This window comes from Gekko japonicus, unplaced genomic scaffold (assembly GCF_001447785.1).
Source record: "Gekko japonicus isolate JY-2015 unplaced genomic scaffold, Gekko_japonicus_V1.1 scaffold2213, whole genome shotgun sequence".
NCBI lineage: Eukaryota > Metazoa > Chordata > Lepidosauria > Squamata > Gekkonidae > Gekko > Gekko japonicus.
Window position 1 is genome coordinate 184,537 of NW_015164260.1, and position 26,209 is coordinate 210,745.

Consider the following 26,209-nt stretch of genomic DNA (forward strand, 5'->3'; position numbering starts at 1 on the left):
CGGAGGCCACTTCCACTGAAATCAGTGCGATTTTTAAGCCAGCGGAAAGTAAGAACGTGTTACCCAAGAGGGAGGGAGTAAACAAAACGCGAATATTCAGAGTCCCACCAGCCTAATAACTACAGCGAACCCTCTCAGGTTTGCATTTGATTCCGAAAAGGCAATGAATGAGCACGCCCTGCGGAGACGTCACTTTGCAACCGGGCCCTGATTGGATCGTGAGAGACTTGATTCGCGCCGGGGGAAGGTTATTTCCACCAATAGGACACTGGCGCGCGCCTGAACACTCCGGAGAATTCTAAAGACTCGCTATACGACGGCGGGATTTTGGCGCCGGCTGCGTTCTTTCCCTCTTCCGCTCCCACCCCCGCCCTCCGCGAGAAGGAGACGCGTGACGCAGGCTTGGGAGGCGGGGCCATCCGGCTTTCACTTTGGCGCCTGTTTCGAAGAGCGGCTTGGCTGTCTTTGGAATGTCAAGGGCCCTTCACTGAGGGAGATGGCGGCCGGAAAGGGACAAGCAGGGGAGGTAGGTGATACTTTTGTGATCGTGAGAAGGGAAGTTGTGTGACGAAGCGACGAGCCTGCTCTTGTTTCTCTTGGCTTTCTTTTATTCTTTTCGCTAGGAGACAGCATAGATTTGGCTAGGTCGAGGTGGCTGCTGAAACCTAGAAGGGAAGCTGAAAAAATAGGATTAGGGTCCAATAGAACATCCAGCGAAATGGAGCCTCCATGTTCAGAGGCTGTGTGCCTTTAAAGAACGGTTCGTTTGAGGGGAGGGGTTGGAGTTAGCTTTGGTTTTGTGACCTGCTTAAAGCCTGCCTGGGCACATCTGGAAAACTAGATGGATCCGGCAGAGCTTTGCTTCCAGATTTAAAAATATATGTTTCTGAAATGTAAAACAAAGTTTGAGTCCACTGGCACCTTTAAGATCAAGTTATGACATTAGTCTCCTATTTTGACATTTTTATTTGCTTCATTGTGTCGTCTCTCCCCCACCCCAAACCCCGGTAATTAAATCCAAACAAATTGTGACCATTTAATCTTAGCTTGTTATTTCTGTTTGGACTTTGCATCTGTTAAAACATCTTCATTACATTGTACGAGGGCTTCTTCTTCTTTTTTTAATGAAAAAGAGGTGCTGGAACTCTCAAGAGGGAAATGGAAGTTGTCAATCTGTATACTAAAAACTCATGAATTTTTAAACATTTTAAAAAGAATTTTGTCCAAGAGGTTCCGGAACTCTGTTCCGGCGTGTTCCCCCAGAAAAAAATCCCTGCATTGTATGCTAATTTGCTGTTCATCCTCTGCCTATATGTATGGACTGTTAAATTCCATTTAATGTATGTGAGGAAGTGTGCTTGCATACGAGAGCTTATGCCTTGAATAAAACTTTGTTGGTCTTAAAGGCGCCACTGGACCCAAACTTTGTTCTGCTGCTTCAGACTAACACGGCTACCTACCTAAATCAGTGTTTCTGAAATATAATTTTAAAATTCTTCTTCAACATTTAAGATTGGTGTCTGTGGCTGGAGAATACCTCAAAGCCAAGTTAAGAACATAAGAACATAAGAGACGCCAATGTTGGATCAGGCCAATGGCCCATCCAGTCCAACACTCTGTATCACACAGTGGCCAGAAATACCAGGTGCCATCAGGAGGTCCACCAGTGGGGCCAGGACATTAGAAGCCCTCCCACTGTTGACCCCCCCAAGCACCAAGATGACAGAGCATCACTTGCCCCAGAGTCCCTATCTATACCTTGTGGCTAATAGCCATTGATGGACCTCTGCTCATATTCTTATCAATAAAGTTGAATTTCAGACCTGTGACTCCCCACCCCCATAGGAGCCAGGAATAAATGTTAGAAATAATAAACCAATAGCAGCCATCCTTTTTGGGGGCAAATATGCCGCACATTGAGTCCAAGGCATGAGATGTTCCCACTCTGGTCTTCACTACAGCTCCATCCCATCTCCACGTTTTGGAATGCTTTTGCCTCCAGATTACAGAACCAGAGAGCAGGCGTTAGCATGGAATGGGAAAGACAAGCTAGAATTAACCAGACCTCACTCTGCCATTGTTGGCACTCTGGTTTCTGTTCCGAAGCAGCAAAAACTTCTGCCTGTACTGCCTGTGGTAATATTCCCACAGGAAGGTCACCTATGTAATGAAACAAGCCAGATTTTCTCCTTGATGTGCTAAATTTTCAATATGAAAGGAGAAATTTTGTGTTTGAGAGTGTGAGGAAGCATTCAGAAATACAGCTACCCATACAGCTGTTTGAAGTGGAACTGCCCAGGACTCTCTCATCTCAGTTTACTGGTTCGTTTTCTTGAGCTGGGGCCAGTTTAAACATGAAGCTGGCCTCGTGGAACATGGCACAGGGGTGCAGTGGCAGCCCACCTGGCGGCATGTTCAAATTAGGCCCCGTAGAATAGCTCTGAGGTGGCTTAGTGGAATGAAATCCTGCAGGTTTGGCTGTTCAGCCCATAGATGTGGCTGAACTTTATTTGGACAGCTTTAGCTGTGGGCATTATGAGTGGGCCAGCCTTGCTAGGAAACATTTCCTTACGCTCCTATAATGTTTTCCTTTGTAAAATGATAAATATGCCGTTGATAAGGTACGCATATGGGTGTCTTTTACATTTCAGGAGATAGCGGAGGAAACCCAGGGAACAGCCAAGATGAAATTTCCATTTCCTTATACACCATATCCCATTCAAGAAGAATTCATGGTTAAGCTTTATCGAGTCTTGGAAGCTGGAAAGATTGGGATATTTGAGAGTCCAACTGGAACAGTAAGTCTATATAATTTCTGTGTGGTAGAAGGAAGGAACACTTTGAGATATAGAAGAACATAAGAAGAGCCTTTCTGGATCAGACCAATGGTTCATCTAGTCCAGCATCCTGTCTCACACAGTGGTCAACCAGTTCCTCTGGATGGCCAAAAACAAAGCATAGAGGCTGAGGTCTTTCCCTGGTGCTGCCTTCTGGCTCTGGCCTCTGAATGTGGAAGTTCCCCTCAGTCACTACGGCTAGTAGCCATTGATAGACGTATTCTCCATGAATCTATCTAATCCCCTTTTAAAGTTGTTTATTCTTGTGGCCATCACCACATCCTCTGGCAGTGAATTCCACATTTTAATCACTCTGTGTGTAAAGCAATAAAGTATGGTATGCAGGAAAATGTGGTGGCAGAGGTGGTCGAATGAACTGTACTAGCATGGTGTAGTGGTTAAGAGCAGTGCACTCTAATCTGGAGAAATGGATTTGATTCCCCACTCCTCCACATGAAACCTGCTGGGTGACCTTGGGCCAGTCACAGTTCCCTCAGAACTCTCTCAGCCCCACTTCTTAGGTAGAGAAAAAAGGGTATAAAAGCCTACTTTTCTTCATTTTAGGCTGCAAGGGGTAGATTCCATCTTTGATTGTTCCTTTGCATTGGAAGACCCCATGCCCATACTAATCTAGCATTGCACGGAGTGATGTTCTGGCCCTCTCTTGACCTGCAGGGCTGGTTATCTGTTTGCAGGGAATTTTTAAGGGAAAAATTCCATGTGTGATATGGTCCCAACGTGTGGTGCAGACTACCTGTAGTCTAAAAGTGGTACATTCCATTCTACAACCTCATTCTTCTGAGTGTGCAGGCCAGACTCAGTAGCAGCCAAAGAGGAAGGGTAAGGGCTGGGGAGAAAGCGTGCTGGGCTTGTCATTTGGTTATATGTCTGGGAGCAATTGCTCAGGCCCAGGTACATAGCAAGCTGGCAGATACCAGTTTGGTGTAGTGCTTAAGTGTGCGGACTCTACTCTGGGAGAACCGCGTTTGATTCCCCACTCCTCCACTCGCACCTGCTGATGTGACCTTGGGTCAGTCGCAAGCTCTGGCACAACTGTCCTTGAAAAAGAGGAGTTTCTGTCAGAGCTCTCTCAGCCCCACCCACCTCACAGGGTGTCTGTTGTGGGGAGGGGAAGGGAAAGGAGTTTGTAAGCCGCTCTGAGACTCCCAAGTGACGGGCGGGGTATAAATCTTCTTCTTCTTAAAAATTACTGGGAAGGGTCACTTTATGGCAAATAGGGATGCCAACCTCCAGGTGGGACCTGGAGTTCCCCTGGAATTACAGCTAATTTCTAGACCACAGATATCAATTCCCTTGGAGAAAATGGCTGCTTTGGAGAGTGGACTCTATGGCATTGTATTCCCATGAGGTCCCTGTCCTCCCCAGGCTCCACCCCCAAATCTCCAGGAATTTCCCAACTAGGATCTGGCCACCTTATCCCCCATCCCCCACCAGCAGCCAGGGAGGACCTGGCAACCCTAGTGGCAAAAGCTTCTTTCTTTTCCGACTCTGCTTGGTAACAGCGGTCCGTGCGCCTTGGTGTTTAGTCATGCTGGCCACATGACCACGGAAACGTCTTCGGACAGCGCTGGCTCTTTGGCTTGGAAACGGAGATGAGCACCGCAACCCTAGAGTCAGATTTGACTGGCTTTAGAGCAAGGGAAACTTTACTTTTACCTTGGAATAAATAGTTCCCTTTTAATACATTATTATTGTCTGTAGGGCAAATCTTTGAGCCTTATTTGCGGCGCCCTCTCATGGCTCCGAGATTTTGAAGAAAAAAAGAGGCAGGAAGAGGCCCGGCTGCTTGCAGTTGAACCGGAAGGAAAGGATGCCACCAAGCGGTCTGAGAAGGGCAGCACCGAGTCTGCAGACAGTCGGGGGTCTTCAGCAGAGCCAGACTGGATCACCCACTTTGTGCAGAAGAAGGAAGAGCGAGAAGCAGCCCACAGACTGAAGGTAAAACATGTTGCTTATTGAGTGCAGCAGGGTCATTCTTGAGCCACGAGGAAATGCAGGCTATAAATATTTTAATAAATAATGGAAATATTCTAGAGGGTGGAATTTAGTGATGCAAGTCAAAAAAGTCCTTTTGTCTTCTTTGCACAAGCCCCCCCCCCAAAGGCACACCGTAGGCAAGTTATGTGAAGATGGGGTGGATCCAGCCATGCTGCTATGACATAACCCTGTATCTCCCCAACTGTCTGGCAGATTTTCCCTGCCAAATCGTCAGTTCCCCTCAGTGACTGAGTTGCCCTACAGTAGCGTGTGGATATTCTTTGTCACAAAAGACTTGACTGCCCCACTCTTTGTTTAGATACTTAGTTTAGGCTTTTTCTCAGCTCAGGAACTCTACTGAAAATATAGGAGCTGTCCAAGTTTTTTTTAAAAACCCTTGAGAAATGGCACTTGAGGCTGTTCTGTAGCTTTTCTGACTGAGAATTTCAGTTCTGCCTCAGAGCGGTTTTAATATATTTAGACAATGAGGTTTCTCTTCTTCCTTCCGTAGAAGCACTTTTCTGACTATTGTCTGTCAGAAAACACTGACCCCCAAAAGTCTCTTCCCTCAGAAGCCAAACTTTCTGGCTACTGATCTAGACGTTAGACAGTCCAAATTGCGAAAGACCAAATTGTGTAAGACCTCTTTTCCCTCCAGATCAGCTGTTTTATTTCCTCTCTCAGCTGATGCTGGCCAATCAGAGAGCAAGTAGAGCAGCCAATCACATAAGCTCTTCTCTCCAGGGGAGATGAACTCATGCACTCCCTGACTCTGTGATACAAGCAGCATTTTAAAAAGCCTGCTTTTCTGTGCAATCTGTCACAGTTGCTAAGCAAAGTTGAAAGCCTTCCTCTAATTAAAGAGCCACTTAAGCTGCAGGAAGGCTGAGCAGAGTGGCTGAATTCACCCCAGCATTTAGAACTCCAAGCCAGAGAGAAGATGCCCACTACATGTGTGTGCTTTCAAAACTTATGCCAGTGCTACTGTACCCATAAAACCAGGAAGGGTGTCGCTTAAGAAGCAAGAAATATAGAAAACAAACTACTCCAATAAGCAGGTTTTAGCAAATATTTCACAGAATGCAGTACATGCAGTACAAACAAGACCAAAGTGGCAGCAGGTTTTACCAAATATTTCATAGAATACATTTTTAGGTGATCCTTTCCTTACTCCAATTTAATTTTTTTCTCTCCTGAGATACTGCTTTGCTTAATGATCTGTTAAGATACTTGTTTTAAAGGATGAGTATGAATTCAGCCCCTGCTGAATAGCATCAGCAAAGAAAATATGCTGTTCTCTACCTCGCCGGCTCACCCATTCTTGGTAAACCTAATGCTAATACTCTGTACCTGCTCACTTTGACCACTGGGTCAATCATCTGTCTCATCCATTTGTATCTGATCCTTCCTCCAAAGAGATCTGGGCAGTGTGCATTGTTGCCCCTTCTTTTTATCCCCACCACGTCCCTACGGGATAGATTAGGCTGAAGGAGAGTGATGGTTTCAAAGTCACCCAGCAAGCTTCGTGGCAGAGTGGGAATTTGAACCTGGGCCTCCCAGATCCAGTTTGACACGGTACACCACTGCACACCACTGCACACCACTTTTTTTTTCCCAGATGAGGAATCAGAGATGGGAAAGCCTGCAATATTTTTAAGGCGCTTCTGGAGTAGTTTGCCAAAGATTCTCTACCACTTCGGTGCAAACTGTGTTTTCGTTCAGCACATGCTACAGCTATTGCGTAAAACCTAGGTCAGGGGTCCCCAACCTTTTTGAGCCTGTGGGCATATTTGGAATTTTGAGAGGGGTGATGAGCCCAAGTGCTGACCGGAAGTACTGGTGGGCATCAATGCTCCCTCTAAGCTGTGGAGTCTTGTGAGCAAAAGTGCTACTTTGTGAGGTACTGGGGTTAAAGTTGTGAGCAAACAATTTGGCTACTGCATAAATTGGTTTGCTCTGGAGCCACCCTTCCTGAGCTAAGACAAAAATATGTGAGCTTGAGGCTAAAAAACTCTGAGCTGGCACACACTAACTCAGCTTAGAGGGAACAGTGGTGGGCACCACGTTGGGGAACCCTGACCGAGGTGCAACAACAAGGACGAGGAACGTGTGTAAACATTTAAGGAGAAACATTCACCACATTCATGGCAGCATAGCTGACACTAGGTCAGGGGTCCCCAACCTTTTTGAGCCTGCGGGCATATTTGGAATTTTGAGAGGGGTGACGAGCCCAAGTACTGACCGGAAGTACTGGTGGGTACCATGGTGCCCACGGGCACCACGTTGGGGAACCCTGACCTAGGTGCAACAGCAAGGACGAGGAATGTGTGTAAACATTTAAGGAAGCCTAAAACTGGCATTTATGCAAACAAATAAACAGAAAAATCTGTCACACTGTACAAATTACACTAGAGGCTTCTAATGACAACTATGAACGGTACGCACAACAAATGGTTTTGCCACCATGTGTGAATAACTTCTACACCAGTTGAATAGTGACCTTTAAAACTGGCATTTGGCTGAAGTGGTAGTTCTGATATGCCTGGAATTCACAATAGAAGCAGAGGCTGAACTGCTGCTCCACTTCAGGTTCCGGGACTTCAGGGGTTATCCATTAACGGTGGCTGCTTTACTGTAGGAAGAGCAGATCAGGAGGAAGAAGCGAGAAGAACGGCTGGAGCAAATTCGCCACAACGTGCAGCTGAAATATGCATCTAAAAGAAGGGTGAGCTGTCTTAGTCCTCGGAAACATATTCGTACATATCTAAATATCCAAAGGTAGCTGGAATGGTGCAGGGCCCAGGCCTCCCTAGAATCAGGGTCTTGAAAGTCAGCTTCCTTGTTCATCATTTAGCATAATCATAAAACCTTGGTAAGGACTGCAAACAGATAATAAGTTGCATCCAACCAGCATTTTCATTGACTACCAAAAAGACTTTGCAAGGGATCATGGGACCTGTATAGAAAAAAGGCATGTGGGGATTGGGACTGTAATAAGTAGGGGAAGTAGGTGAGGTGGAATGAAAAAGCTGGTGGTTTCGAACCCAGTGCTATCCATGTTGGTGCTTAGGGGGCAACATTGGGAGGGCTTCTGGAGTTCTGGCCCCGCTGGTGGACCTCTTGATAGCATCTGGGTTTTGGCTACTGTGTTTCACAGAATGTTGGACTGGATGGGCCATTGGCCTAATCCAGCATGGCTTCTCTTATGTTCATCCCAGAACCCAAACATTCTGAGATCAAGAGTTGATCTAGTTTAGCACTTTTGTCCTTGTCTGCACTCTGTGGTGGATCCACAACAGTCTGTGTCTTATGAGCTGGTAGATGAACTATGTGAACTGACGCATTGTGACCTTGTGTGCTGAGGACTAAATGCACTGAGACAGGTGACTTATTTGCAAGGCTACGGTTGTATTTCTGGGCCTGCACAGGAGAGCTTGTAACCAATAAGATCTTTTTCATAGCTGCATTCATTGTACGTACATAGTTATGGCATACTGGAAAAGTTCCCTGATGCTGTGATTTTCTGAGGACTAGCTCTTGAAGAGCTTGAAATGACTCCAGTAGCATCTTAAAGACCAACAAAATTTCCAGGCTATAAGATTTTGAAAGTCAGAGCTCCCTTCATCAGATCCAAGCAAGAATGGAGATCCCTGAGCCTTTATATCACAGTCAGAAGGTGGGAGGGGCATTGCAAAGAAGGGTGCAAAGGTACGATGCAAAATGTAATCAGCTTGATCAGAGCAGGGGAGAAATGCTTAGGGGCTGCTCTAAGCAAGCTGATTACATTTTGCATTGAACCTTTGCAGCCTGACTCCCTTCTTTGCAACACCCCTCTCTCACCTTCTGCCTGGGATTCAGGGAGCTTTGACTCTCAAAATCTTATCCCTTGGAAATCTCTTTGGTCTCTAAAGTGCTACCAGACTTGAATCTCGCTCTTCTGCAGAACACATCAAACAAAGTTCCTGAACAGTGGATGGGAGCACAGTGGGCTGCTCAAAATGTTTCTGTGTCTTGTAGGATGGTGAGCTGATTGGGTTAGGGTGAATGATGGTTACGTTGTGCTGATTTCAGAGGCTGGAGGAGGAAGAGATGGAGCACCTGCTCCAACTCAGCAAGGACATCTTGTCGAACCAGGGCGAGCCGGGTGGTTTGGAGCCACTGGATCAGGATGAGGAAGATCTGATCCCTGCAGAATATGAGAGCGACGAAGAGAAGAAAGTGGGCAGCAGGTAAGAACGCGAGTGGCACCATCAACTGATAAGGTGTGTGCCTCTCTTTGGAAGCTGAAACAGCATCTTCCTTGTTGGACAGCCGCTCCTTAGGGCATCAGTTGGGCCAGGCTGGGGTCAGAAATAGCTTCCTTTCTGCTTTATCTCCTAGATTAAGCGACGAAGATGACGATGATCTTGAAGAAGAGCATGTAACTAAGGTAGGGTCCGAAGGAACGTCTCCTTGTGGCTCCAGCTTGCACAGATATTGAGTTAGGGCCGTCTAAGAGCAGCACCACAAAATCATTCATCGGGGAAATGCCATGGTGTAGGTGTGTGAGTTCCTCACTTTTCCCCTTTGGCCACGTTTATGTATTGTTGCAACACTTATTCACAAGCCTTGGGGGGTGTGTGTGTGTGTGTGCCCTAGAAAATAACAGTTCATTCTTCAACCCAGACTGAACTGCTTGCTCTCAGAGCCGAGTACAGGTGATAGCTTCAGGTGGGCAGCTGTGTTGGTCTCTGGCAGGAGAGCAAGATTCGAGTCCGGTGGCCCCTCTGAGACCAACACAATTTCCAGGGTAGAAGCTTTCGAGAGTCTAAGCTCCCTTTGTCAAGCTTACCCTGGTAATCTTGTTGGTCTCTAAGGTTCTGCTGGGCTCAGATCTTGCTCAAGTGCAGGTAAAAAAAAATCTATTCATGAGCAGGCTTTGGAAAGTTTCAGGAGGTCATATTTGTCAGGCAGCCGCTGCAAATGCCTCTTTGTCCCCGTGTCGCTTCTGAAACGTAATTTCTGCATTGCTCCAGCAGCCAGTGTGTCTCAGAATAAACGGCTGTCAGCAGGTCTTGGGTCTCCCGTTGCATGTCTTTTCTGTCTCTGTTTCCCAGATCTACTACTGCAGTCGAACACATTCCCAGCTGGCCCAGTTCGTGCACGAGGTCCAGAAGAGCCCTTTCAGCAAGGAGACCCGGCTGGTTTCCTTGGGATCTAGGCAGGTATGCCGCTCTGTGGCCTTCCACAAAAGCAGCTCAGCTGCTGGTTAGGGTGGAGCTAATAAGACCCTGCACCCAAAAATATCACCTGGGCACCTAGTTCTTTCTTCCTCTTTCTGCAATATCAGGGAGCTGTGTTGTGAGGTTGTGCACAAACACACATGCACAACAGCCGATAGCACGGTGAGGGGCTAGGGAAACAGATGCTGTTGTGAGGTCATCTTGATTGCACCCTTGGACCTCCTGACTTAGAAATTTCTTTACTTCATGCATCACCCACCTTTCTCAGTGGCACTCCAGACGGATTATAAAACATAGAAAACAATTCAATTGGACATCTAAATTAGGCAATGCAATACTGCTAGGATTACAGAATTAGAAAACAATGCGAACAGAAAACTGTCCAAGGCATGACATATTATAAACAACCCAGAGAGTGCATTAAAAAGGTAAAAGACGCTGCAGTAAATGCAAGACAGTACATACAATAAACATGGTAATAGGCTACAATCCTGTTCCCTTACAAAAATGCCCTTCCAGACTATTCCATCATAAAGGTAAAGGTTCCCTTGCTCGAAAGCCAGTCGAGCCTGACTCTAGGGTTGCGGTGCTTATCTCCGTTTCAAAGCCGAAGAGCCAGCGCTGTCTGAACACGTTTCCGTGGTCATGTAGCCGGCATAACTAAACACCAAGGCGCACAGAACGCTGTTACCTTCCCACCGAAGTGGTACCTATTTATCTACTTGCAATTTCTTGCTTTCGAACTGCTAGGTTGGCAGGAGCTGGAACTAGAGACGGGAGCTCACTCCATCATGCGGCACCCTGGATCTCGAACTGCTGAACTACTGACCTTCCACAGCCTGCAGTTCAGCGTCTTAACCACTTGAGCCACCATCATACTGCAGTTCTAATCCCCTTATAAAGATGCCCGCCTTAATATCTCTGTCTTGCACATTCTGTGGAACGACGGAAACCTGGGAGCCTTCCTGACCTCCTCGGGCAGAGGCCGTTCCACAAGGTGGGGGCCACTCCAGAGAATGCACACACATGGCATAATTTGCATTGAAAATTAAACAAGAGTTCACACAATCCTTATCATAGTGAAACACCCGCAAAAGGTTAGATAATAAAGTCATTTTTTATTGTTGTTTATTTGCTGTTCTATTTTCCAGGATGCAAACGAAATTTTATTTAAAAAGCAAGGGAGTTTGGCAGTATCTCTGGGAATCCAAATAGTGTGCCAGAGATCAGCCTCCCCCGACAGTGTCACGCTTATTCAACATCTGCAGTGCCAGAGCCTGCATTTTGGCTTTGTGGATCTGTAAAGATGGATGGAATTTTAGAATGCAGAATGATTCCAAGTTGCATTCCGTTGGGCCCATTCTAAGTCCATGTAGGAGGGAATGCACTTAAATATGTCTCAGTCAACTGGTCTCTGCTTTCACGCATCTCTCTCAGAACCTGTGTGTGAACGAGGAAGTGCGACGCCTGGGAGCTGTTCAGCTGATCAATGATCGTTGCATGGAGATGCAGAAGAATAAACACGGTATGACGAAGTCTGGGGGTGTAGGGGAGCACAGGGGAGTCAGACGCTCACTCTACCTAAGTCCACATTCCCTACTCTCACTGCCAACAGTTCTCTGGGGTCTTGGGTAGAGGTCTTTCATGTCACAGATTTATCTGATCTTTTTTTAAATTGGAGCTGCCAGGGATTGAACTGGGGACCTTCTGCATGCATAAGAACTGCTCTGCCACTAAGCAGCAGCACCTTCTTTACATAAAGCTGCCTTTACTGCGTCAGACTGTTGGCCTTTCAAGTCCAGTATTGCAGTATTGTCTACTCTGGCCTGCAGCAGCTCTCCGTGGTCTCCAGGCAAGGTCTTTCACTTCACCTGCTACCTCATCCTGGAGATGTTGGGGATTGATCTGGGGACCTTTTGCATGCAAAGGGAATGTTCTGCCTCTGAACCGCAGCCCCTCCGCGGTCCTCATCCCCAAATCCATGGAGTTACATTTGCTCCCATTCCTCTCTTGCTTCTCCAAATTTTCCATTGGTTATCTGAATTCAGCTCATGAGCTCCAAGTTTGGGGCGGGGCAAGATCCTGGTTCAGATTTGTCGTTTTAAAAAGCCAGACACATGCTCATGACGCTTTAAAATGAGTAAAAGACAGGGCCCTTGTCCCAACCCAGGTGTAATATGTGTATATTATATGTATATACTTGATGTTGCTGTGTGAATACTTGTGCTTTTTTGTGGGGGAGTTGTTGGCTCTAATAGCTTTTTCCCTCTGACTTCTTTGCCTTCAGAGAAGAAGAGCACAGAGGAGGAGGCAGAGAGGAAGAAGAGACGCCTGAGTCGAGTGGCGTGTCCATTTTACTCATACGAACACATGCAGTTTCTTCGGGACGAGGTTTTGGTGGAGGTGAAAGATATCGAGGAGCTGGTGGCCCTGGGGAAGGAAGTCAAGGCCTGTCCGTACTACGGAAGCCGCTTTGCCATTCCGGCTGCTCAGGTAGCCCCGGTGCTGGAAGGGGATTGACCGTTAGCACTTGAAAAATGTGGTCTAGAAATTATCTCCTAAGCAACATTTAAAATCCCCATCTCTGAGAGAGCTCTGAGAGAAACTGCTCTTTTTCAAGAACAGCTCTGACAGAACTGTGGCTTGCCCAAGGTCATCCAGCAGCTGTGAGTGGAGGAGTGGGGAATCAAGCCCAGTTCTTCCAGATTAGAGTCTGTGCGCTTAACCACTACACCAAACTGGCTCTCTTTATTCTATATTTAGCCATCCCTCCCCATGAGCAGGCTCAGGGTGGGTTACAACAGAGTTAAATTAATACATAATAAAAGTATAATACAAGTTAAATATAATAATCTATACATCATAAAAGACCAATAATTCCCCCACCACCACCACCACCAGTGTTACTGGACATTACTAAAACATTTGATGGCGTCCGCAACCCAAGTCTAGTTGTGGTAATTTTAGATAGAACAATACAGGGCAAGTAGGTGGGTGAGAGTCTGCCAAGGTGGAATAGAACAGGGCAGAGGAGAGCAGGGGAGGCCATTAGACATGAGTTGCCGCTGCCTCACCCCTAGGCCTGGCGGAGCACCTCCGTCTTGCAGGCCCCGCGGAACTGCATTGAACCCCACAGGGCCCGGATCTCAACTGGGAGAGTGTTCCACCACCAGGCCGACACCAGAGCTGAGAAGGCTCTCTGGCTCTGCTTGAGGATAGACGTACATCCTTTGGGCTGGGGATAACCAGTAGATGTTGGTCAGAAGAGCACAAAGCTGTTTGGGGGACCTGTTGGGAGAGACGGTCCTGCAGATATGGTGGTCCCAGTCCACACAGGGCTTTGAATGTTAAGACCAGAACCAGAAAGAGAACTCAGAATATACTAACTCAAACTGCAAGCTTGAAGTAGAATAGGCCAAGGACACTAGAAAAGGGCAACTAGAATGATAAAAGGGTTGGAACACTTTCCCTATGAAGAAAGGTTAAAATGCTTGGGGCTCTTTAGCTTGGAGAAACGACGACTGAGGGGTGACATGATCGAGGTTTATAAGATTATGCATGGGATAGAGCAGGTAGAGAAAGAGGTACTTTTCTCCCTTTCTCACAAGACAAGAACTCGTGGGCACTCAATGAAATTGCTGGGGAGTCAGGTTAGAACAGATAAAAGGAAGTCCTTCTTCACCCAAAGAGTGATTAACACTTGGAATTCACTGCCACAGGAAGTGGTGGCAGCTACAAGCATGGACGGCTTCAGGAGGGAATTAGATAAGCATATGGAGCAGAGGTCCATCAGTGGCTATTAGCCACAAGGTATAGGTAGGTACTCTCAGTCTGGGGCAAGTGATGCACTGGATTCTTGGTGCTTGGGGGTGGGGCAACAGTGGGAGGGCTTCTAGTGTCCTGGCCCCACTGCTGGACCTCCTGATGGCACCTGGTATTTCTGGCCACTGTGTGACACAGAGTGTTGGACTGGGTGGGCCATTGGCCTGATCCAACATTGGCTTATCTTATGTTCTTAGGACACGTTTCAATGGAAAGGGGTGAGACTGAAGAGCTTATCTGTTTGGGTTCTTCTGATGTGTTATTCTAATACAAAACGAGGGAGTATTAATGATGAGCCTTCTTATAATGCGAGTGCCAGTGAGTTGAATCCTGTGGATCTCGTACACTAGTGGAAGCACTTTCCTCCGCCGGAAGGAGCCTTCCCCTAATGGTAGAGACTTCTTGTGCTGTAAGGAAGCACCTCCTCCAGCACAGCAGATCCTCTGGATCCCCTTTGTTTGTGTCCACACTGGTTCAGAAAGGCACCTCTGTTGAGATTTACTGATGATACATAAATTTAATCATCTGCTTTAACCAGATAAATTTCGGTGAGTATTTTGTGTGTGTGCGCGCGCACCTGGAAGTCATAGTTGACTTCTGGCGACCCCTAGAGGGGCTTGGAGATTTCAGAGAGGTGGCTTACTATTGCCCGCCTCTGCGTCCTGGCCCTGATATTCCAAGGAGGTCTCCCATCCAAGTACTGGCCTGGGTTGGCCCTGCTTAGCTTCCGAGGGTTCTTCTGATGTGTTATTCTAATACAGAATGAGAGAGTATTAATGATGCCCCTTCTTATAATGCGAGTGCTAGTGAGTTGAATCCTGTGGATCTCTTACACCAGTGGAAGCACTTTCCTCTGCCGGAAGGAGCCTTTCCCTAATGGTAGAGACTTCTTGTGCTGGAAGGAAGCACCTCCTCTAGCACAGCAGATCCTCCCAACCCTTTGCTTGTGTCCACACTGGTTCAGAAAGGCACCTCTGTTGAGACTTACTGATGATACCTACATTTAATCATCTGCTTTAACCAGATACATTTCGGTGAGTGTTTTGTGTGTGTGTGCGCGCACCTGGAAGTCATAGTTGACTTCTGGCGACCCCTAGAGGGGCTTGGAGATTCCAGAGAGGTGGCTTACTATTGCCCGCCTCTGCGTCCTGGCCATGATATTCCAAGGAGGCCTCACATCCAAGTACTGGCCTGGGTTGGCCCTGCTTAGCTTCCAAGATCTGATGAGATCGGGCTTGCCTGGGCTGTCCAGGTCAGGGCAACCAGTCAAATTTGATTAGGCTATGATTGCTGTAATCAGCTTCAGAACAACTTTGTCGGTAGCTGCTATTTAGAGTGTTCTTCCCAACCTTGCTGTTCAGTGGTCTTCAGCCTTTCCAGATCTGAGACTCATCTCTAGCCAACGAGTGACCCTGGAGGTCCCTTCCAACTCTATGATTCTATGGTGGCAGTATAAGATCCACCAAGCTGCAAACATTTGACAGGATGAGAACTTGCTTATGCTAAAAACAAAACCTTTCCACCGCTGAGCAGCCTTGGCCCCATGTTGCTTCTTTCAGCAGGCATCCAAAGCCAGACAGGAGGGTGGAGACCCCTTCCTCTCCACTGAAGGGTGCCAGGCATTGATGACAGGAGGGGGTGGGGGTGGGGGGAGTTGTGTGTGTGCAGCATCCCAGGAGAAAAATTAAAAAGGTATTACTATAGAGTTACTGGAGATTCCTAGAGATACCCAGAAGTGAAAAGGGTAGCTCTAGGAATCACTGGAAACTCTCTGTTAAATTATTAAGATTCTTACCAAAATTGGCAATAGGTTCAGCCCAAATACTGTAGGAGCCTGTGACAACGAGAGGGTCTCCTCTCGATCCATGCTTAGAGAACATCATTGTAGAGGGAGAGCAGCTAGCTTGCTGTTGCTGCTTGCATGTCTCTCTCCCAGTCTTTTCATACACTGTATGTACCATAGGCACATAATGATGCTCATTAGGAAGCCAAGACTGACAGAGAGGCCTGATGAGCACATTTTCAGAGACCAGTTTGTCCCTACTTTTTCACACTCAAGCTTACACCTGAAAACCCTTAATGTGTGAAGTGGCTCTCATTCTCCTTTCTACCAGGGATCTCTAAATGTAACACATAATGGACAATTTTTTTCCAGTCCTTTGTAGAGGAAGGGAGAGAGAGAGAGAGAGAGAGAGAGAGAGGAAACTTTCAAAGGCTGAGCAGGGTAACCCTACCTGGCAGATCAGCAGTCTCTTTTCCTCCTCAGTTGCTTTCCATCTTTCCTGTTTAACCAAAAATGACGGAGAAGACCAGGAAGTTCACTGCTACCATTCTGGCTTTTGCAGAGTTAAAGGTCAGCAAAGTACTCCCCCCTCCAACAACCTCTCCCCTTCCTTCATCCTTAAGCAAGGGGAAGAGGTGGATAAATCCAGCTGGCTCAGATTCAGAATCTCATTAATAAGTGCCTCCCCCCCCAAAAAAAGTCCTCTCGCAGGAGGAGGGGAAGGGGCCTTCTTCCCACTGAGTTTCTCAGACCCAGGACTGAGAGGCATCTCCATTTGGGGTTCCTTTTTTTATTTTAGGCAGAACAGGTTCTTTTGAAGAATAAAGTTAACTGGAATTATGTTATAGTAAATAGTAAATTGAAGAATGTCCAATGTAATTATTACGTAAATATAAAGTATTTGAAGCGAACATGGGGAAAAATTGAAGAAACTGAATGGAAGCACATTTAGCAGGTGGTATAAGATAATATGATTTAGAATAGGAAGTAATTCTTAGTTAGTAACTGGGTATAATAGAAGTTAAGGGATTAGTTTGAGAATACTTTCTATTAATAATAAATAATTGTAGGATTGCTGGAAAACAAGATTAATATTTTGTATTGTGCACTACAGAATTTAATAAATTGTGAATTAGAAAAAAGAAAATAAGACACCATCTAAGGAGGGTGTAAAGGGCTACAGGGGAAAAATATAGGGGAAAATGAGTCTCAGCGTACCTTTTGTAGACATTGTATAGAACACACATGAGGATTGAAGGGGGGGTGCACTAATTACCATGCAGATGAAAGAGAAACCCAGATGTGAGTTAGTTTGGTGTAGTGGTTAAGAGCATGGACTCCAGTCTGGGAGAACCAGGTTTGATTCCCACTCCTCCACATGCAGCTGTTGGTATGACCTTGGGTCAGTCACAAGTTCTCTCAGAGCTGTTCTCTCAAGGGCAGTTCTTGAGAGAGCTCCTGAGACTCCTTCGGGTAGTGAAGGGCAGGGTATAAATCCAATCTCTTTTTCTTCTAAAGAAAAAAAATCCTGATGTGACTCCTTATAGTCTTTCCTAGTTAGGAGTCTTACATTCCAGTCAATCGATTCAGGTGGGCAGCCGTCTTGGTCTGAAGCAACAGAACAGAGTTTGAGTCCAGTGACACCTGGGAAGTTTAATTCTGGGCATAAGCTTTTGTGGAGAACTTTGCATGTCCACTAAAGTTTATACCCAGAATTAAAACTTTGTTGGCCTCCCAGGTGCCACTGGACTCAAACTCTGTTCTGTCCCAGTTGATCCTGACAGGTCCCTGAAGAGGCAGCATGCTGCACAGGCGTCACCTGGTTCTCCTGCACACCCTCAGCCCCCCCCCCCCCGCAAACAGTGCTCATGGTACTTTCTCATTCCTGAGATTCACAGCATTTGTTGCAGCACCCACCCCCTGGCGGAGGTTAGGGATGCTGCCTTGGCATAGGTAGTTGGCATGTGCCCTGGGACTGAGAAGGGGCCAGTTAAGGCTTCCGTGAGTTTTGGGGCAGGAGGAAGCTCGGGAATCCACCCCTCTCCTTGGACAAGGCAGCACCCTTCTTCATTCAGCAGGGGGAGGCTGTTTCTGAAGCGAAGATGCTGGTGGAATGCTCTCAGCCTCTAGCGCTCACGCCGTTGTTTTACCAAACCCACACTGGAACAGAAAAGGGCGCGGCTCAAAACCACATTCCAATGCCCTGGGGCTAACGCTGTACTGACTGCAGAGTCACCCCTGAACGGCCACAAATCTATGCAGACTGTACCATAAAACTGGCAGGTCAAAGGACGTGAAACCGGCATGCAGTGTGGAGGTGACCATACAATCCGACAAAGAAAGTGGAAGTGGCATGCAATGTAGAGGGGAATCTCTGTTCCAGCGTGGGTTTGGTAAATCAGGGGAGCGAATGCTAGATGCAGAATGGGCCAATGGAGGACAAGGCAGACAACATGAGGAAAATAAGGCCCAGATAGGGAAGGTCGCTGTGAGTTCAAGGGGCTCACGGCAGCTGTAAAGTCTGCTTCTCTCCTGCAGCTGGTCGTGCTGCCTTACCAGATGCTTCTGCACGAAGCCACCAGAAACGCATCCGGGATCAAGCTGAAGGATCAAGTGGTGATCATCGATGAAGCCCACAACCTGATAGATACCATCACCTGCATCTACAGCGCTCAGGTTCATGGTTCTCAGGTGAGTCGGACCTGGCAGCCTTTGCTGTGACATTCTGTCGGAGAACCTTCACATTGGCCAAGGTGTTGTTTTTTTTACAAACTGCCTTAATTCCATTTTTTGTTTGTTTCCCATCGTAGCTGTGCTGTGCCCATTCCCAGCTCTCTCAGTACATGGAGCGGTACAGGTGAGGATATTCCCAGCTAACTTGCGCTTCCCCAAAGAGCCTTTCCCATGGTAGCAGTAATGCATATTCGAGGTATAAAGGTATCCTGGTATTGTTGTGCAACTTTCAGTCTCTTGGAGTGGGGGGAGGCAGAATGTCCATAATCAAATAGATAACTTAGTATGTCCTTTAGCATGCTTAACCTCAGGTTTTGCTCTCTCCCTACCTTTCCGTTTTTTTAAAAAAGCAGACCACAGTTAACTGTTTGCTAGATGTTCTTCCTTCATTGTTAAGTGATGACAAAGTGAAGACTTTTCCATGTTTGCCAGTTTGGTGTAGTGGTTAAGTGCGCGAACTCTAATCTGGGAGACCGAGTTTGATTCCCCACTCCTCCACATGCAGCTGCTGGATGACCTTGGCCAAGCCATAGTTCTCTCAGAGCTGTTCTCTCAAGGACAGTTCTCAAGAGAGCTCTCTCAGCCCCACCTACTTCACAGGGTGTCTGTTGTAGGGAGGGGAAGGGAAAGGAGTTTGCAAGCCACTCTGAGACTCCGAGTGAAGGGCGGGGTATAAATCCAATCTCCTCTTATTATTATTAAACCAGTTTTTATACTGAGTGCTGCTTTTTAAATTAAGTGGTGGGGGGGAAATAGAACAAAAGCATCCAATTTAAGTGGGATGTAGTCTTCAGTGGTTGCACGGGAACTTCCAGAGGAGTAAATTGAGCTATCGCCACTTGTTTGATTTAAAACACTTGGATTTTTGCCCCAAATTGAAGATACCGTATAAAGAGAGACTGTAGTTTGTACAACTGGGACATCTCTGTGTATTCTTCCTGTTCAGACTTACCTATACAGTGCTGGGCTCTGTAATGTTTTACAGCAGTAGAACAGCTAGATTCAATTCTGCTAGCACCTTAGAGACCAACACCATTTTTGGGGTATGAGCTTTTGAGACAAAAAAGCTGCCTTCGTCAGAGCTTTGACCCTAGAAGGCTTTCCTCCCCAGAATCTTTTTGGTCTTTAAGGAGCTACTGGACACAAACTTAGCTGTTTTACTGCAGACCCAACATGGCCACCTTTCTGAAACTGTTTTGCAGCAGTGTTGTCAATCTACCTTTCCTCCAGTTTGGTATAGTGGTTAGGAGCGCAGACTCTAATCTGGGAGAACTGGGTTTGATTTCCCACTCCTCCTCTGCATATAGCCAGCTGGGTGACCTTGAGTCACAGTTCTTTCAGAGCTGTTCTCTCAAGAGCAGTTCTCAGTCAGAGCTCTCTCAGCCCCACCTACCTCACAGGGTATCTGTTGTGGGGAGAGGAAGGGAAGGAGATTGTAAGCCACTCTGAGAGTCTGAGTGAAGGGCAGGGTATAAATCCAATCTCTTTTTCTTCCCACTCCTTCCTCCAAGACGCTTAGGGCTCTGCACACAGCTGTTCCCTCACAACAGCCCTGTCGGGTAGGTCAAGCTGAGTATGTGTGAGACTGGCCTGGGGTCACCCAGTTTGCTTTGTGGCCGAGTAGAGAATTGAACCAGTCTCCCCCAGCTCCTAATCCAACAGTCTGAGGTGAAGCCATAAAAAACTGGTGGTTATCATGTGGTGCTGCCTAAAAGGGGGCCCTTGACTAAGGTTCCTGGTAGGGCTGGATTTGAATTGGGGACTGCCTGGTTCCATAGCTCATACTCTTTGTCAGTTGCCTGTTTCTTCTACCAGTAAGTTCTAATCTGAATTGTTAGGTAGGAACACTCAGTAAAGATGACATTACACCAGTAATATTGGGCTTTATAAGCCATTATCTGCCGGTGGTATAGCACTCTTCTAATGTGACCTAGCAGTTCTCCCATCCAGCCCAGAAATAGGGATGGGTTCCATTCCGGGCATGGTTTGACTGTCCAGTCGTTTGTCCTCTCTTTCATAGGAAACGCCTGAAAGCGAAGAACCTGATGTACATTAAACAGATTCTATTCTTGCTGGAGAAGTTTGTAACTGCTCTTGGAGGTAAGGGTTAGTCAAGGTCTTCTAAATCCCACCTGTCTTGGGAGCTGGTCTCTCCTGGTTTTAGCACCACTACCTTCCCTCAGAGGTACTCCGTACATTTTGGGCTTCAAGCAAAATCACATTCTGAGATGCAGAGGAATTGCCTTGTGGTAGGAAAAGCTGTGATTTGGTTTCTCCAATTATTTGGGGTGTAGAGACACCCATTGCTCTGGGAGCCTCTGCATTTCCTTGATGGAGCAAGGCAGATCAATGGATCCCAGAAAGGCGGAGCAGGGCATGAACAGAAGGGATGGATTCTGACTTCCTGGCCTTCTTTCTCCCCTTCCCAGTCCTACTCGGACGGCATCTTCTCCCGTATCTCCCTTAATTCTCTTTCAACTTAATTATTAACTGTTCTAACTGGCTGGCTGCGCAGTGGAAAATACTCCCTTGGGGTTATAGAGGCAAAGTGAGGGGACAGCTCAGCGAGTGGACAGCTACGCGAGTGGTAGATTCCAAGAAGCTCGGATAAGGGAAATGGAGATTTAGATTCGGTGTTGCTTTTTACACCCTCAGGGGAGGATCTCTTTTCAAGTAAACTGACCAGTCCCAATGGTCTTTCCCCTCTTTGTTCAGAGAAAGCTTCCTTTCCTAGAAACTCTGGCAAATGACTCTCTTAAGGTTTGGGGAAATCAGGTGTAGCCTGACAGCAGCTATGTAGGCTTTTCCCTCTTAGCCTAGTGTTTCACAGCCTAGTGCTCTTTTTCACTCGCCTCTTTCCGCACCAGCTCACCCTGCCTTAGTGTCTGCAAAGCTCCCTCTGTCTCCGCCTCCTTTTAGTCCCTCCTCCCTTCCTGTCATCAAGTGACCACACCCACTTCTTACCACCCTTTCATTGCCAGACTTGAGTTCTTTAACTTTTTGGGCTTTTCCTCTAGAGCTAAGGGCCTCTTTCTAAGTAGGGAAATAAAACCTTACTTTCAGGGATGTGTTAAGATAAATACTGTTTGCTTTGAATATATTTTATGCAAGCATGCCAACTTTACTGGATTTCATAGAATCATAGAGTTGGAAGGGATCACCAGGGTCCAACCCCCTGCGCAATGTAGGAAGTTCACAACTACCTCCCCCTCTGCCCCCAGTGACCCCCTGATCCATGCCCACAAGATGGTAAAACAAACAAAACCGTTATGATCCCTGGCCAAACTGGCCTGGAGAACAATTGCTTCCTGACCCCAAAGTGGCGATCGGCATTTCCCTGGGCGTGTAAGAAAGGGCCACGAGAACTGAGCATTGATGCAACCCTGCCTGCCCTCCTGATCTGCCTAAGTTTACAGAATTGCTACCTATTTAATGTAATCTAGTGCAAATTAGTGTGTTGAAAAAAATGTTTTAAGCAGGTATTTCAATTAGAGAAGCAAATTAGAATCTGTAGTTAGTGAAGACTGTTGAGCCCTGAGCATGCGCATGAAAAAGAACCTCTACTGGTTGCAGTCAGTTATGAAACCTCTGATTGGACATCTCCAGTGTAATCCTAAATAAAGTTACACTGAATCCCCTCTAAATTCATGCTCATGGAAATGTAGTTCCTAGTTAAACTTGTACTACTGTATCAGTTTATTTATCTTTATTTCATGAATATTTCAAGTTTCCCCTTAGGACTGAATTCTTTCTTTAAATTTGTTTGAAAAGAGAGCCTTTATTCAGAATAGTGAGTTCAGATTAGAACAGTAAATCCTTTCTCTGGTCTTCTGTATTTAACAGGAAACGTGAAACAAAACCCAAATATGCAGAGAATTCCCCAAGCAGGTAGGTTGTGTCCATGTGATTGCTTTGGGCGTGTAAAATGTCACCGTCTGGCTGGGGACTCTCTCACATACCAGTATGCCCACATGAGTGCACACATAGCTCCCTCTCTGTATACTTGGTGTTTTAAAATCTGGCCTTTCTTCTTGTCTCTCAGGGGCTCAGATGAAATCCATCAACGACTTCCTCTTCCAGTGCGAGATCGACAATATCAACCTCTTCAAGGTAAGGATCTCTGTGGTTTGTGACGAGGTCTAGAGTTGCACTCGTGGAATGAATGGCGGGTCTGAGACTTCACGTCTGGGCCCAGAACTGTGTCTTTTTTGTCACACGTTATTTTGCGAGATTTGTGCTCTTCTTTTCTAGACTTTCTTTTAACCAAGAAAGATTGAAGGAGTGTCACACCACGATTGTTAGCTTGCTTATTTATTTACTATATTCATACCCCCCTTTTCTCCCCAATGGGGACACAAAGTGGCTGACATCATGCTAAGAGCCAATCCAAAGTCACCCAGCAAGCTTCCATGGTAGAGAGGGGATATGAACCTGATTCTCCTGGATCCTAAGTCCTGTAGCACCTTAAAGACTGACAAAATATGTGGCAGGGGATGAGCTTTCGTGAGTCACAGATTCAGGTATCTGAAGAAGTGAGCAGTGACTTACGAAAGCTCATCCCTTGCCACATATTTTGTTAGTCTTTAAGGTGCTCCTGGTCTCTGGCTCTTTTCTTCTGCTAAAGATAAAGGTCCCCTTGCTCGAAAGCCAGTCGAGTCCGACTCTAGGGTTGCGGTGCTCATCTCCGTTTCAAAGCTGATGAGCCAGCGCTGTCCGAAGACGTTTCCGCGGTCATGTGTCCGGCATGACTAAACACCAAGGCGCACGGAACGCTGTTACCTTCCCACCGAAGTGGTCCCTATTTATCTACTTGCAATTTCTTGCTTTCGAACTGCTAGGTTGGCAGGAGCTGGAACTAGAGACGAGAGCTCACTCCGTCATGTGGCACCTGGGTCTCGAACCTTCTTCTGCTACAGACAGACTAAATAGGCTACCCATCTTGATCTATCTCCTGGATCCTAGTCTGACTGTCTAACCACTATATAACACTGGCTCTCATTGTATGTCACCAGTTCTTTAGGAAACAAGAATTTCCATATGTTTCAGCCACACTGCATTGCTGGCAACCTGAGGTCATGTGCAAGAACTGTGGGAGAGATGAAAATGCATCTGTTGTTTATTCCAGAGGCCCTTCAGTAGGGGTGTCCAAAAAAATCCACAGTATTTTTCAGGTTCGGGTGTATTGAACCCGAAAAATATCGGCGTTTCCCAATATTCCTGAATCCCAGTACCGGTATGGTATTGGGATTTGGGAAATATTTGGGGTTTCCCAAATTTTTGGGAACTCACCAATTGGAGAAAGTGGTTTTAACACCTTCCCCTTGGGACTGCATTCTTGCGGCGCCAAAAACACACCTCTACCCTTCAGTCCTACCAGACCAGGAGATGCTCCCAGCTTGCCACGTGGAGCCATGTATCGTTTTGGAGATTTTAAAAAAAGATTCCTATTGGACTGGTGAAAAAGGAGGGAAGGGTGCTCTCGGATCACCAAAAAGACTATGCTGGGGATTATGGGATCTGCATGGACCAAAAGGTTTATGGGATGGGGTTTATGGTATGGTGGGGAATTAAGTGAGGTTGGTAGGGTCCAGCCCGTAATCTGTTTCTACCTTTCCTCTCTTGCATATCTGATAGGAGAGCCAGCATGGTGTAGTGGCGAGAGTGTGGGACTAGGACCTCAGAGACCCAGGTTCAAATCTGCCACGGAATCTTGTGGAGTGACCTTGGGCCAGTCGCACACTCTCAGCCTGACCCACCTCACAGGGTTGTTGTGAGGATTAATTGGAGGAGAGAAGTTTGTCAGCTGCTTTGCGTCTCCACCAAAGAGAAAGTCGAAATATAAATGAAGTAAATAAAAAATGTATTTGACAGCTGGTGAGTGAAAAAGAGGGTAGAGTCAGCTCTCGTTCACCCCCTGGAGCAAATCGGCAGTAGAAGCAACACACACCCCAGCACTGTAGCATTTGTGCCGGCCACTGTGGAGCGAAGGAGAGAAGTGCTGCTGCTTCTTCTAGAAGAGGCTATCGTTGGGCGTGTGCTCAGCAGCGGCAGAGGGAGAGCTCCTAAGAGCCTGCTTGCCATGTCCTTGGGATCCCTTCTGTCTCCTAAAACTCTAGCTTTGAGTTTTAACTCCAGACCGTGAATGCGATGTGGCTGGGCCTCCTTCGTGGGCAGCTAAGAGATAGTAATGTCCTTCTGGGAGTTAATTTCTGTTTCAGAGTGTAATCCAAAAATCGAAAATTTTCTAGAGTCTAGTCTCGAACCTTCTTCTGCTACAGACAGACTAAATAGGCTACCCATCTTGATCTATCTCCTGGATCCTAGTCTGACTGTCTAACCACTATATAACACTGGCTCTCATTGTATGTCACCAGTTCTTTAGGAAACAAGAATTTCCATATGTTTCAGCCACACTGCATTGCTGGCAACCTGAGGTCATGTGCAAGAACTGTGGGAGAGATGAAAATGCATCTGTTGTTTATTCCAGAGGCCCTTCAGTAGGGGTGTCCAAAAAAATCCACAGTATTTTTCAGGTTCGGGTTTATTGAACCTGAAAAATATCGGCGTTTCCCAATATTCCTGAATCCCAGTACCGGTATGGTATTGGGATTTGGGAAATATTTGGGGTTTCCCAAATTTTTGGGAACTCACCAATTGGAGAAAGTGGTTTTAACACCTTCCCCTTGGGACTGCATTCTTGCGGCGCCAAAAAGTATTGGGATTTGGGAAATATTTGGGGTTCCCCAAATTTTTGGGAACTCACCACTTGGAGAAGGTGGTTTAAACACCTTCTCCTTGGGACTGCATTCTTGTGGCGCCAAACACACACCTCTACCCTTCAGTCCTACCAGACCAGGAGATGCTCCCAGCTTGCCACGTGGAGCCATGTATCGTTTTGGAGATTTTAAAAAAAGATTCCTATTGGACTGGTGAAAAAGGAGGGGAGGGTCCTCTCGGGTCACCAAAAAGACTATGCTGGGGATTATGGGATCTGCATGGACCAAAAGGTTTATGGGATGGGGTTTATGGTATGGTGGGGAATTAAGTGAGGTTGGTAGGGTCCAGCCCGTAATCTGTTTCTACCTTTCCTCTCTTGCATATCTGATAGGAGAGCCAGCATGGTGTAGTGGCGAGAGTGTGGGACTAGGACCTCAGAGACCCAGGTTCAAATCTGCCACGGAATCTTGTGGAGTGACCTTGGGCCAGTCGCACACTCTCAGCCTGACCCACCTCACAGGGTTGTTGTGAGGATTAATTGGAGGAGAGAAGTTTGTCAGCTGCTTTGCGTCTCCACCAAAGAGAAAGTCGAAATATAAATGAAGTAAATAAAAAATGTATTTGACAGCTGGTGAGTGAAAAAGAGGGTAGAGTCAGCTCTCGTTCACCCCCTGGAGCAAATCGGCAGTAGAAGCAACACACACCCCAGCACTGTAGCATTTGTGCCGGCCACTGTGGAGCGAAGGAGAGAAGTGCTGCTGCTTCTTCTAGAGGCCATTGTTGGGCGTGCGCTCAGCAGCGGCAGAGTGAGAGCTCCTAAGAGCCTGCTTGGCATGTCCTTGGGATCCCTTCTGTCTCCTAAAACTCTAGCTTTGAGTTTTAACTCCAGACCGTGAATGCGATGTGGCTGGGCCTCCTTCGTGGGCAGCTAAGAGAGTCGTGCGGTAGAGAGTAGTGAATGAGTGGAGGTTAAAAGAGTGGTGAGTTAGTGGAGGTTGGGAGGATGAGACAGTCCAGCCGGGAAGGACGCGGAGTTCAACGCAGAGCCTTCCAGCACGTGTTCTCTCTCCTCTGGACAGGTCCAGCGATACTGTGAG

The 26,209-nt window shown here is 46.8% G+C and overlaps 1 protein-coding gene across 1 annotated transcript in view; it reads left to right on the forward strand.

Annotated features, from left to right (window-relative positions):
- Positions 1 to 504: 504 nt before the first annotated feature.
- Positions 505 to 26,209, forward strand: part of DDX11 (DEAD/H-box helicase 11) — a 49,336-nt gene continuing 23,631 nt past the window's right edge. Inside the window, exons 1-14 of the mRNA XM_015408715.1 lie at positions 505 to 526; positions 2,652 to 2,798; positions 4,560 to 4,796; positions 7,474 to 7,560; positions 8,907 to 9,064; positions 9,216 to 9,264; positions 9,932 to 10,039; positions 11,495 to 11,582; positions 12,345 to 12,550; positions 18,201 to 18,353; positions 18,473 to 18,519; positions 20,416 to 20,495; positions 22,239 to 22,283; positions 22,438 to 22,505. Of these exons, the coding sequence (XP_015264201.1) occupies positions 2,685 to 2,798; positions 4,560 to 4,796; positions 7,474 to 7,560; positions 8,907 to 9,064; positions 9,216 to 9,264; positions 9,932 to 10,039; positions 11,495 to 11,582; positions 12,345 to 12,550; positions 18,201 to 18,353; positions 18,473 to 18,519; positions 20,416 to 20,495; positions 22,239 to 22,283; positions 22,438 to 22,505 (1,440 nt within the window). The 5' untranslated portion in view covers positions 505 to 526; positions 2,652 to 2,684. The remainder of the gene's footprint in view (positions 527 to 2,651; positions 2,799 to 4,559; positions 4,797 to 7,473; positions 7,561 to 8,906; positions 9,065 to 9,215; positions 9,265 to 9,931; positions 10,040 to 11,494; positions 11,583 to 12,344; positions 12,551 to 18,200; positions 18,354 to 18,472; positions 18,520 to 20,415; positions 20,496 to 22,238; positions 22,284 to 22,437; positions 22,506 to 26,209) is intronic.